Source organism: Protopterus annectens, chromosome 1.part1, assembly GCF_019279795.1.
Source record: "Protopterus annectens isolate FY-2018-M chromosome 1.part1, PAN1.0, whole genome shotgun sequence".
Lineage (NCBI taxonomy): Eukaryota > Metazoa > Chordata > Ceratodontiformes > Protopteridae > Protopterus > Protopterus annectens.
Window position 1 is genome coordinate 186,498,643 of NC_056726.1, and position 12,319 is coordinate 186,510,961.

The 12,319-nt window shown below is 43.7% G+C and overlaps 1 protein-coding gene across 1 annotated transcript in view; it reads left to right on the plus strand.

Annotated features, from left to right (window-relative positions):
• TTK (TTK protein kinase) overlaps nt 1-12,319 on the plus strand; it is a gene marked incomplete at its 5' end in the record, with an annotated part of 1,887,454 nt that overhangs the window by 314,375 nt on the left and 1,560,760 nt on the right. Inside the window, 1 exon segment of the mRNA XM_044074056.1 lies at nt 9,419-9,525. Coding sequence (XP_043929991.1) covers nt 9,419-9,525 — 107 coding nt within the window.

A 12,319-nucleotide genomic window follows, 5' to 3' on the forward strand; every position in this document is an offset into this window, starting at 1 on the left:
GAAGCATATAGTAGGGTAGATATTAAGTGGGTTCTAGCTATAGTAGTTCTTGCTTCAGGAGTGAGGAAAGTTTTGATTCTGTAGAGAGAACCTAGTTTTCTGTAAGTAGATTTGATTGTAGCGTTTATGTGGTTATCAAATTTCAGTTGATTGTCAATTGTAATACCTAAGAGTTTGGTGGTAGGTTCTGGACTGATAAGGGTACCATTATTGGATGTAAGTGTGAAGTGTAGGAGGAGACAAATGAGTGGGTGTAAAAAGTAGGAGTTTGGTTTTCTTAGGGTTGAGGAGGAGACAATGGTTAGAGAACCAATGCTCAATAGTTGTGAAGGTCTTTTGTGTAATAGAATGTAGTTCAGATTGTGTTGAGGCAGAGCAGATAATGGTGGTGTCATCTGCATATTGAATGCAAGTTGATAGAGGGGTGGCTAGATGGAGGTTGTTAATAAAAATGGAGAACAGAAGAGGGCCTAGAATAGACCCCTGTGGAACCCCTATAGAGGTGGGAAGGAGATCAGAGAGATGGTTATGCCAGAGCACGGCCTGTTTTCTGTTATCTAGGTAGGATGTGAACCAGTTTATGGCAGGGCTGTCAAGAGAGAGAGATTTTAAACGATGGAGGAGCAGTTGGTGATTGACCATGTCAAATGCTTTTGACAGGTCAACAAAGAATGCTGAGGAGAGAGTATTTTTATTGCGGTTGGTGTTGATAGAGTCAATGAAGGATAGTAAGGCTGTGGAAGTACTATGGAATGGCCGAAAGCCATGTTGACAGTTAGCTAGGAGGTTATGCTGTAATAAGTGATTTAGTAGCTGCTTGTGGATACATTTCTCCATTATTTTTGCAAGAGGGGATAGTAATGCTATAGGGCGGAAGTTGGAGTATTCCAGAGAGTCTCCACCTTTAAAGAGAGGGATAATATGTGAGATTTTCCAGATAGATGGAACTACACCTTCTTCAATGGTCCTATTAATAAGTATGGAAATGGGATAGGCAATGGCTTTTGCACCTAGTTGGAGGTATTCAGGCGGGAGTTTGTCAGCTGAGGGGGTGGAAGGTTTTAGTTTCTGAAGCAAGGATGAGATATAAGAGGTTGGTATAGGTTTGAGGTGGAATGGGGGTGGAGTGGGGCTGGGGGTAGGGAGCTTGGAGGTATCAGGGCATTGTTGGTTTGCTAGTTTAAGTATAGTTGAGGTGAAGAAAGTGTTGAAGGCATTGGCAGTTTGTAATGGGCAGTCAGGGGTAGAGCCTAGTGGATTTGGTGTGGCCATTTTGCCAGGGGACATTAGCATATTAATAGCAGTCCAAAATTTTTTAGGTTGATGAAGGGATGATTGTTGTAGCTGAGTGTAGAAGTTCTTTTTGTCTTGCAGGATAGCTTTTTTGGTGATGTTTCTTTTTTGCCTAAAAGCTAGTTGATCAGCTGTGTTTTTAGAGGTTCGCCATTTTGCCCATGTTTTATTTCTGCTAAGGATTAGTTTCCTAGTATTGTTTGTGAGCCATTGGGCTGATTTGGATTTGATTCTTATTGTACGCATAGGGGCATGATGTTCAAGTATAGCTAGAAAAGTATTATTGAAGTAACTAACAGCATCATCTATAGGGAGAGACTTAAGAGGTGACCAGTTAATTTTCATAAGTTCATTTTGAAAGAGATTGGGGTTGAACAATTTTTTGCAACGAGATGTTCTGACTAAGTTAGGGATGGTAAGATTAGTCTTATGCCTGATTATGTATGTTAGTGAGTGGTCACTAAGGTCATCGGGGAGAGTTCCTGTTGTATACATTTGGTGTGGTCTATTTGTAAGTATCCAGTCAAGTATGCTTTCCTTATTATTAAGTTTATTTATCCTTGTAGGGGAGTTAATGGTTTGAGAGAAGCCATGTAGGTTTAAGAAGATAGAAGGATTGGTTTGTTTGCATAAATTCCAGTCAATGTTAAAGTCTCCTAAGATAATTGTTTCCTGAAGGTGATTTAGAGAAAGCCAATTTAATAGGTCTTCTAATATGGTGGGTTTTTTCCCTGGGGGAAGATATGTACAGACAATATTGATTGTTTTTTGAGGGTTTAGCTGTAGTTTAGAGATAATAATCTCAGCATTTTTTTCTAATGGTAGGTTACATGTTGCTTTACTAATGAGCATTTCGCTTCTATAGAGAATTGCAACGCCGCCACCTTTTTTCTTTAAGCGGTCCTGTCTGAGGATGTTATAGCCTTGGGGGGTGACTTCATTATCTTTTATAGAAGGTTTAAGCCATGTTTCTGTTAGGCAGAGGATGTCAAACTGTTGAACATCTAGAAGAGCATGAATTAGTGGTACTTTATTACAGATGCTACGTATATTTAGATGGGCAATTGAGAGAGATTTGGGGGGTTTAGTGGATGGTGTTGGTATTGTTTGGAATTGATTAGATTTAGTGGATGTTGGCGATGAGTTTGGGCCAGGATTGGGGTGGATGTCACCATCTAATAGTAAGTGGGTTGATAAAGTATTATAATATTGAGGGGTTTTGCAGAAGTAGTTAAAATATTTTCTGGCGATATGATTTGGGTATTTAATGTGTGAGAGTCGGTGGTATTTGGCTTGAAGGTATGAGGTATTGGAGATGGGATTAAGATAACTTATGGACAGAGCTAGGGGAGCTGTCAGAGTATGTTTGTGTGGGATGGTAAGAAAAGAAGGCAGGGGTTGTTCATAGGAGGTTAAGAGATAGGTAGATGTGAAAGTAGTTAAGAGAGTAAGTAACAATAAGTATTGGTATTGGCTAGACATGATTAGAGAGATTGTAATAGGTTGTTAAAGTAAGGATTGGGGAAGAGTTGTTTTAAGAATATGGTTGGTGGGGGGAGGAGTTTTCTAAAGTAGGAGGGTGGGGGAGGGAGGGGTTTATTATAGAGGGGAGTGGTAACAGTTACAGGGTATAATAGTAGGAGGAGGTGTGATTGGATGTTAGAAGGAAGGGGAGTGTCTATGAGGGTATAAATGTAGAGATGCTAGGGGCGGGTGGGATTTGGGGGCAGGGAGGGGAGCGGAGTGAGCCCGGAGGGCGAACGGAGCGGGAAGACACAAGAGAGTGTTATAGCACAGTGAGTGAAAAAAACAATCTATAAGGTGGGGGAAACAGCAGGTAGGTATGTAAGAGGTAAGGGTAAAAGTCCAGTGAGATGTTCTGTTTGGAATTCAGTCACAGTTATTACCCAGTTAGGAGTGATACAGTAGAGTGGAAGGATGTTTTGGCAGGGTCCAGAGGAAGTGATAAGAAAAAGGGTTAGAGAAAATAGATACGGGAACAGGAGAAAAGCAAGGTATTGGAGAGAGTAACAAAGGTAGAAAAGGGAGTAGATAGGTAGGTAGAAGGATGCCACGTAGTGGTCAGGTCAGTAACTAATCAAAAACTATGCAGGTGAGAAAGGGGTAATAGAGAAAGGGAGTGAGGAAGAAAGTGTAGTGCGGTGTAGTAATAGCTAAGGGGGGTGTAAGATAAGAGTCAGCACTAGTAAGGTGGAGGGGACAGGGGCTATTGGCTGCTGGCAGTCCTGTAAAGGTAGCTTGACTTCTAGACCCAAGTCTTGTCTTTAGGATTAAACAAGGAGGAATAAAACATACTTTCACAGGCTGTAATGGGTGGTATCGTAGAAGAGTAATGGAACTGGAGCTTAAATGGGCCAAGTTCAGGTGTTTCAGGAGGGTAGAAGGCAGTTAGGTAGGTGCTCGCAGGGTCCACCCAGTCAGATTTCACAGGCTGTAATGGGTGGTATCGTAGAAGAGTAATGGAACTGGAGCTTAAATGGGCCAAGTTCAGGTGTTTCAGGAGGGTAGAAGGCAGTTAGGTAGGTGCTCGCAGGGTCCACCCAGTCAGATTTCACAGGCTGTAATGGGTGGTATCGTAGAAGAGTAATGGAACTGGAGCTTAAATGGGCCAAGTTCAGGTGTTTCAGGAGGGTAGAAGGCAGTTAGGTAGGTGCTCGCAGGGTCCACCCAGTCAGATTTCACAGGCTGTAATGGGTGGTATCGTAGAAGAGTAATGGAACTGGAGCTTAAATGGGCCAAGTTCAGGTGTTTCAGGAGGGTAGAAGGCAGTTAGGTAGGTGCTGCAGGGTCCACCCAGTCAGATTTCACAGGCTGTAATGGGTGGTATCGTAGAAGAGTAATGGAACTGGAGCTTAAATGGGCCAAGTTCAGGTGTTTCAGGAGGGTAGAAGGCAGTTAGGTAGGTGCTCACAGGGTCCACCCAGTCAGATTTCACAGGCTGTAATGGGTGGTATCGTAGAAGAGTAATGGAACTGGAGCTTAAATGGGCCAAGTTCAGGTGTTTCAGGAGGGTAGAAGGCAGTTAGGTAGGTGCTGCAGGGTCCACCCAGTCAGATTTCACAGGCTGTAATGGGTGGTATCAGAAGAGTAATGGAACTGCAGCTTAAATGGGCCAAGTTCAGGTGTTTCAGGAGGGTAGAAGGCAGTTAGGTAGGTGCTCGAGGGTCCACCCAGTCAGATTTCACAGGCTGTAATGGGTGGTATCGTAGAAGAGTAATGGAACTGGAGCTTAAATGGGCCAAGTTCAGGTGTTTCAGGAGGGTAGAAGGCAGTTAGGTAGGTGCCTTGAGGGTCCACCCAGTCAGATTTCACAGGCTGTAATGGGTGGTATCGTAGAAGAGTAATGGAACTGGAGCTTAAATGGGCCAAGTTCAGGTGTTTCAGGAGGGTAGAAGGCAGTTAGGTAGGTGCTCGCAGGGTCCACCCAGTCAGATTTCACAGGCTGTAATGGGTGGTATCAGTGAAGAGTAATGGAACTGGAGCTTAAATGGGCCAAGTTCAGGTGTTTCAGGAGGGTAGAAGGCAGTTAGGTAGGTGCTCGCAGGGTCCACCCAGTCAGATTTCACAGGCTGTAATGGGTGGTATCGTAGAAGAGTAATGGAACTGGAGCTTAAATGGGCCAAGTTCAGGTGTTTCAGGAGGGTAGAAGGCAGTTAGGTAGGTGCTGCTTGAGGGTCCACCCAGTCAGATTTCACAGGCTGTAATGGGTGGTATCGTAGAAGAGTAATGGAACTGGAGCTTAAATGGGCCAAGTTCAGGTGTTTCAGGAGGGTAGAAGGCAGTTAGGTAGGTGCTCGCAGGGTCCACCCAGTCAGATTTCACAGGCTGTAATGGGTGGTATCGTAGAGTAATGGAACTGGAGCTTAAATGGGCCAAGTTCAGGTGTTTCAGGAGGGTAGAAGGCAGTTAGGTAGGTGCTCGCAGGGTCCACCCAGTCAGATCAAGACTTTCGTCAGGCACCGGGTTCGGGACACACAGCAGCCAAGCAGATTAAAGGAAAAGAACTAGTAATTAGTTCACTCCAAACACAATATAGAAAGCTCCAAGTACAGACATTATCTCCTGCTGCACTGAAACTGAAAGATACCATCTTTTTATGGCCAAGCCATAAAGTAATGTAATTTCAGTTATTTTTCTGAAGTTAACCTGCTGTGTTCCAGCTTCCACTGTTAAAATATATACATTTAAACAGTTACACTCGTGCATGTACGTTTCTGTCTTCCAGTAGGGTACACTGTGTTTACATTTTAAGCACAATCACTTATTTTCCCTTTTAACACACGTCTGTACAGACCAATTTGATATACTCATGGCATACAGTTCTAACACAGTTATAACACAAGAATCTTCAATAAATCATGTTGATTTTCACAAATAGACATATATTTGCAAAATTCCTGATAGCTTTGCTGGCAGTATCTTCTTTTGCCACAATTACTTTTTTTCAATAAACAGCTTTATTAAATTAAGTATGACATAGGCAAGCTTACATTTTTATAAATTATAAACAACATTGATGCCACTTTAGCTGCAAACTTTATACATCACAGAGATCACTGAAACAACTGTAGTTGCTAACACTATACACAAGTCATCCAGTCATTCTCAGTTAAGCTTTATGGCTCACTTAAATCCTGCCTCTTAACTTTTTCTTCTCTGCATATATTCCCACAATTCCCATTTTTCCTATGTAGTTTCCTTTCCTTTTCTAAAGATCCCAATTCTAGTTGTGTGTGTTACTGTATTCACCACTTCTAGTAAAGTTGGTCTAGACTTAGATGTCCATTTTTTAGTAATTGCTTTTTTGGCAGCCAACATAATTAGACTCCGCAAATATTTACTATGCCTATACATTTCCAATTCTGTATCATAGCTGAAAATAAAAATAATCTCCCCAGTCAGTCCAATCCGCTCCCCCAGCATCTCCGACAGAGTGGTCCGCATTGAATCCCTGAAGTCGGGTAGCTCATTACACTCTCAAAAAACATGTTACCAGCCACCTCTCTCTTGCCCGTCACACCACCTACATTTGCTATCCACCTGAAGAAAAATTCTTTGGAGTGTACCTGGGGTATAAAAATACCTGTGTAAACATTTCCAGGCAAAGATCCTAAATCTTTTAGACTTGGACTGTGTTGCATTTTTGGGAGATAAACTTATATCCCCCCATTGTCTCTCTGTGAATTGCTTATCCAGTCTCTTTTCCCAATCCTTTCTAAGCTCCTTTGATTAATTCTTATAATTATCATACAGTATTTTATATGCTCTACTAATTATTCCTTTTTAATGGCAGGTTCTGTTTTAGATTTTTTTTTAAAAACTCCACCAGTGCTGCTCTTTCATTTAGGACACCTGTATTTCTTTCTCTTTGCCTATACTCTGTTAATCTTTGGGGAAGGCAGTCTCTAACCTGCAGTCCAAATAAATTCTTTGCCTCTTCCCACTGTATTACCTTTCTAGTTATTTGCTCCCAGTAGCTTGGTTCCTTTGCCAGTTTTCTCCAATAAATTTCAGCCCTGTCTTGCCTATTATCTGTATCCCTAACCACAGTCATCCGTATTGGCAGAATCTCTTTTCCATTCTCGTGCTGATTTAGTTCTTAGAATACTCCCTGCTATTTTATGAATATAATACTCTGATTTTTTATTCTCCTTAAGAGTCTGCATGCAAAATCGGAATCTCTCATTTTTTGTGCCCCCCCCCCCCTGTATCATCATCATTCCTTTCCACTTTGAATTATAGCTTTCTGCTCATGCAATGTGTAAGAGCCTTAACAGTATTGCTCTAAAATACCCCCCGCCCCAAATTGGGTAAGCCTAGTCCACCTTGTTATATTGGAAGTAATAGCTCATCCCACTTGATCCTTGCTGTCTTCCCTTCCCATATAAAATCTTTCAACTCTTCAATTGCTATCAAGAGCTTCATCACTGATTGATAAAAATATGCCTCACCTGTATAGAAGACTAAAGGGACTAAAAAAAAAATTGTAATTGCTTGTATCTTAGTATCCATATCCAAAGAATAAAGCTTCTAGTTTCTTGGTTTTCTATTATCTTCAGTTTATAGCTGCCACAACAGAATCATTTCTAATCCATACTCCTAAGTACTTCATTTTATCATGTCCCCATAAATATGGGTATTGGACCAATTTGTGTGTGGGTACATAATTTACTGCTGTTGCCTTTATTTTAACGTTATTAATTTTGTATCCCAAGAAGATCTGAAACTATCTTAAAACGTTGCGCAACACTGTAATGCCCCTTTTTGATTTTGTCCTGCATAAAATACCATCTGCAAATAGAGCCAGTTTTTCTTGATTACCATACCAATTTATATCCTTGAATTTCTGAGTCCCTTTTTTTCTTTGCCAATGGTTCTAAAGATAGGAAAGTGCTATTATGACAGAAAGTAGCTTTCTTGTAGCCAAGGGAAGTGCTGGCTTTTTGATTCAAGTAATGGGTCACACCGTGAGATAATTTACTGTCAGACCACAGGTTGTGTACTTAAGGGTTGCCATTGATGTGGTAATCAGTAGGGGTCGTGTCTTTATCGAATGGTATGATACATTTTTTGCATTTAGCTTGAGGCCATGACTTTGGCACCAAGTCATTAGTTGCTGTGAGACCCTCTTGCAGTATGTTAGCATCATTTGGGGAGTCAGTGACGGCACCCAAGTTGTGGTCCGCAAACTTGGTCAGCCACAGGCCTTTTATCTTTGCCTGGACCTCTGAGAAATGGATGCCAGACAGTAGGGGTCCCAGGACGGATCCCTGGGGAACTCCACTAGTGACAGGTCTGCTATCGGAGGTGCCTATTTTGACTTTGAGGGTCCTGTCAGTGAGCCAGTAGGCCACCCACCTGATGAGATAGGGATTTATGCCAAGTTGTGTTAGCTTTTCAATGATGCCCGAGTAGGGGATTGTGTCAAAGGCTTTGGCCAAGTCAGGATAAGTTATATGTACTGACTTTCCCTCATCCAGGGCCTTGGTGACAGTCTCAAAAGTCAACCAGGTTCAGCAGGCAAGATCTGCGCTTGACAAATTCGAACTGGATGGGGTGAAGTGCTTGGCGATTGCCTATGTCCTTGTTTGAGATCCGTAATACGCTCCATGGCTTTACAGATCAGACTTCCCAAGCTAATGGGGTGATAGTTTCCAGGGTCAGTAGTGGCACCACCTTTGTGCAAGGGGATGACAATGAGAGACCTGGGCATTCAGATTGATAACTGCCGATACCAGATGGCCGAATGTGAGGTTGTCAGAAAAGCCTTTTACTTGGTTCATCTCATAAGTAAAGGGATTGCATCCAGAAAAAAGGAGGTTATTACCTCTTCTTCTCCCTTTAGACCTGTAATTGAGTATAATGCCTCGTTTGGGATGCATCTCTCCAAACATCTGCACACCAAGTGGAAAGGCCACTTAAATACCTCACAAAGAGAATGCATGGCCTCCAACACCTGTCCTATGCAGACAGGTTCAAATCAGTATCACTCTGCTCGGTATCGTACATATTGCTCAGGGATGATCTGTATTTCGCCTACAAGGCAATCTCGGACCCTGCCCTACTAGAGAGATGATCCATATCCATAAGTCTAACTCCTCACGCACTACCCACTCAAAATGCCTGAATCTAATATGCAACATCAACAAAACCTGCTGGAGAGACAGGTTTGTCTCCTAGAGGCTGCCCTGTCTCTGGAATAGACTTCCCGTACACGTCAGAGCACCTCACTGACCCTCTTCAAGCGCAACCTTGATGAGTGGATGGGGAAACCACAAATTTGTCCCGAGGGTTCAACCTGTATCCCTCATTGACAGGGGCAGCAGGTGTTGACTGAGCTTTCTATTTGGGGATAAACTCTTGGCTATGCCTGTAAGGGCCCCATGGCCATTAGCCTAGTAACCTCCTATGATCCTATGTTGTCAAGATCATTTGTGGTTTGTTAGATAAGTAATGAAGCAGCCAAACCTGTAATTTCAGTAAAGCAGGAAAATGTGGTTTAAAACGTACTAGGATTTTTGGCATGTTTTTGTATTATGAATAGTGGTAAATATGCTCTAAATGAAGAGTTTCTGTATTTTATTACTGTAAAAATGTTTTACAGCCTTGAAGACCAAGATGATGCACGTGATCAGTTTCAGCTGGCTAGATTAAACTGCAAGACTTTTGCATTTGTTCATGTTGCTTTTGCCCAGTTTGAGTTATCCAGAGGTATGTGTAGTACACTTTAAGCATACTAAAAAAAACGTTTTATTATACTGCAAATTCGCTTTTATCACATTATTTATACTTTGTCATACTCCATTGTTTCAGATCTTTATTCTTGATTGCTCTTGGTTTAGCAATGCTTTATTTTGGAAAAATGCACATCACAAATACTTAGCCCGGTCTTGTGTCACATCTGAGTGATGGTCTTTACTTCCCATGCAGACCAGTATTTTTGTTTGTTGAGCCTTTTATTAACAACTCCAGACAAACATTTTTCTAGAAATATTGCAGTATTTTTTCGAGGATTGACTAACAGCTTATGCTATTCCTTTGCTGGGCAGCTAAGATGTTCATCTTATTACACTGCTGCAGTCATTACACTTGGGTTATTCTGCCGTCAGGCGGTCCCGCAGTCGGCCAGAGTTCCAAAGTCTTGGTCCGGCGTTGGTTGCTTTCGCTTACTCGCTGACGTCAGTGCGCCAGGGGTATATAAGATGCATCCGACGCCATTTTCTTCAGTCTTTCTTGCAGTGCGGTGCCCGAAGCAAAAGCAGCTCGCAGAAGTGCCCGATTAAACCGACTCTCAGATTTTCTAAGTCGAATTTCAGATCCGAAGTCTTCAATAAAGCTAAGTACCCCATTGGGGAAACTTTTTTCTTACCTCAGACCGATGTCAGAAAGTTAATTGTATTTCTTGTGGGAAGCAAATACCTCATAAGGATTTCCACTCTTACTGTATTCCATGCCTAGTCCCTGATCACGATGTCACTAGTTGTCGGTTTTGTGCTAGATTTAACAAGCGCACTATAAAACGATGATGTTATGTGATCCTATCTCGCCTACATTCTGACTGATGGGTTCGGAGCCGATCCCTCGGCTCCGACTCGGCACGCTTATGCTATAGAGCGAGGCCTCTAATTGGCTGAGCTATCTTTATCCCAGGATGCACCACCACTAATCCCCCAGATCTCGTTTGCCGCTTACAGAGCTTGGACGTGGTCTCAACATTGGCTGGGCTAAGTACTATATTAATAGTATCTTTTCCTGTCAGTAATTCTCTCTTTGTCAACCCAAAAGCTGTTTTAACTGCTATTTTTTGTGTACGAGTGTGTCTCTTGGTGTTTTATTGAATTTAGCTTTATTTTTCCTGTCAGAGAAGGTTCCGTTTCAGTTAGAGGGGCCTTCCCCTGTTCTAACTACTTTAGTGTTGTGTGTGGGTCAAGTACCTGTTTGAGTTAGAGGGTCATGACCCTCCTTGCTTTCTTCCCCTTTCTTGGTTGTGTAAAAAAAAAAAAAAAAAAAAAAAAGCGATTTCTTGTTCAGTTATATTTTTTTTATTGTACCTGTGTCCTAAAAACTGTTGAAGTGTACTGTTGTTTCTTTTTTTTACAATGTCTAAGGAGCATAAACCATCCGGTTTTAAGAAGTGCACGAGGTGTGGGTTTAAAATGTCCATAACGGACGACCACTCCTCGTCTGTCTTGGCGTAAACATCTCCAGGAATCTTGCAGTGTGTGCCATGCGTTTTCCTCTCGAGTCCTCCAGGAGAGGAAAAACAAATTAATCTTTAAAGGATTAATCAAGCCTTCTTTCGAGGAGGCCTTATCTTCCTCTCAGTCTCCTTCTAAGAAGAGGAAAGTGCCGGCTCCGACCAGTCAGTCGGAACCGACGGCTAAAAAAGGTAAGCAGACTTCTCCATCGGCTCCCACTGACTTGGGCCGAGGTTGGAACGGTCTGCCTCGATGCCTCCTACCTCGACCCCTCTGGTTTCGGAGCCGAGGTCTGGAGCATCGAGGCGGTCACCCTCATCGGCTCCACTGATATTGGAGCCGATAAGGGTCATCGGCTCAGACACTTCCCCTCGGGGCGAAGTCCTTATCAGCACCGAGGAAATTTCCTCGAAGGTTTCTTCGAGGCAGTCATATGGCACGGGAAATTTCTTTGAAGGTTTCCTCGGAGCCGATAATTGTTGAGTCTTTTCGAGGCGGTCCCGAGCCCTTCGAACGATGGAGAAATCGGTTCGGGCCCCATCGGTATCCTCGAGATCATCCAGGATGTCTGATTCGGACATCGACAGGGTGCTCCTTCGACTCTTCCAGTCTCTGGTGTTTCAAAAGATGGTTTCGGCTCCAGCCCATTTGGCCTCGGAGCCGATGGTCCCCTCCCCTACTGTACTTCCTCCTCCAACAGCCCGGCACCGTTGGAGCAGGTGTTGGTGGAACCAGTGGAGGTGTTAGGGTCAGGCCCGACCCTTGCTCCGACTCCGGCTCTTGGGTCGGAGTTCAGCGCACGGACTTCTTCCTTCGGCCCTGGGGTGGAAGGCCGGGATTGATGCTTTGGTCCCAAGTCTCCCTCTTGGTGCGTCGGCGGCGGGAGTACCGTCCACTGTCGTGGCCACGGAGGGGGGACCTTCCCAGGATTCTGGTGGTCCCGCCTTTAGGGCTATGAGGAGTGCTCTTGCCAAATCTTCTTTGGCTACCTCCACAGTTTCCCCAGCACCTTCCCTACATTTGGAGACTGGGTCGTTGGCAGTCCCCCTGTCTGTAGACAGCGGAGCCCCTGGGCCTCGGGTTACCCCCGCTGGGGTTTCTCCCCCTTCTGGAGGTCCTTCTGAAGCCTCTTCGGAAGAACCTCCCAGGAAGAGAACGTGCAAGAGGAAGCACGTGGACTCCCCTAGTACGGAGTCTTTGACATCTGGACACCGATCTACGTGCGATGATGCAGAGGGTCCCCAAGTCGTCCTCGGATGATGTCTCGCCGCATAGACATCCTGGAGCCCCCTAAAAACCCAACCCGA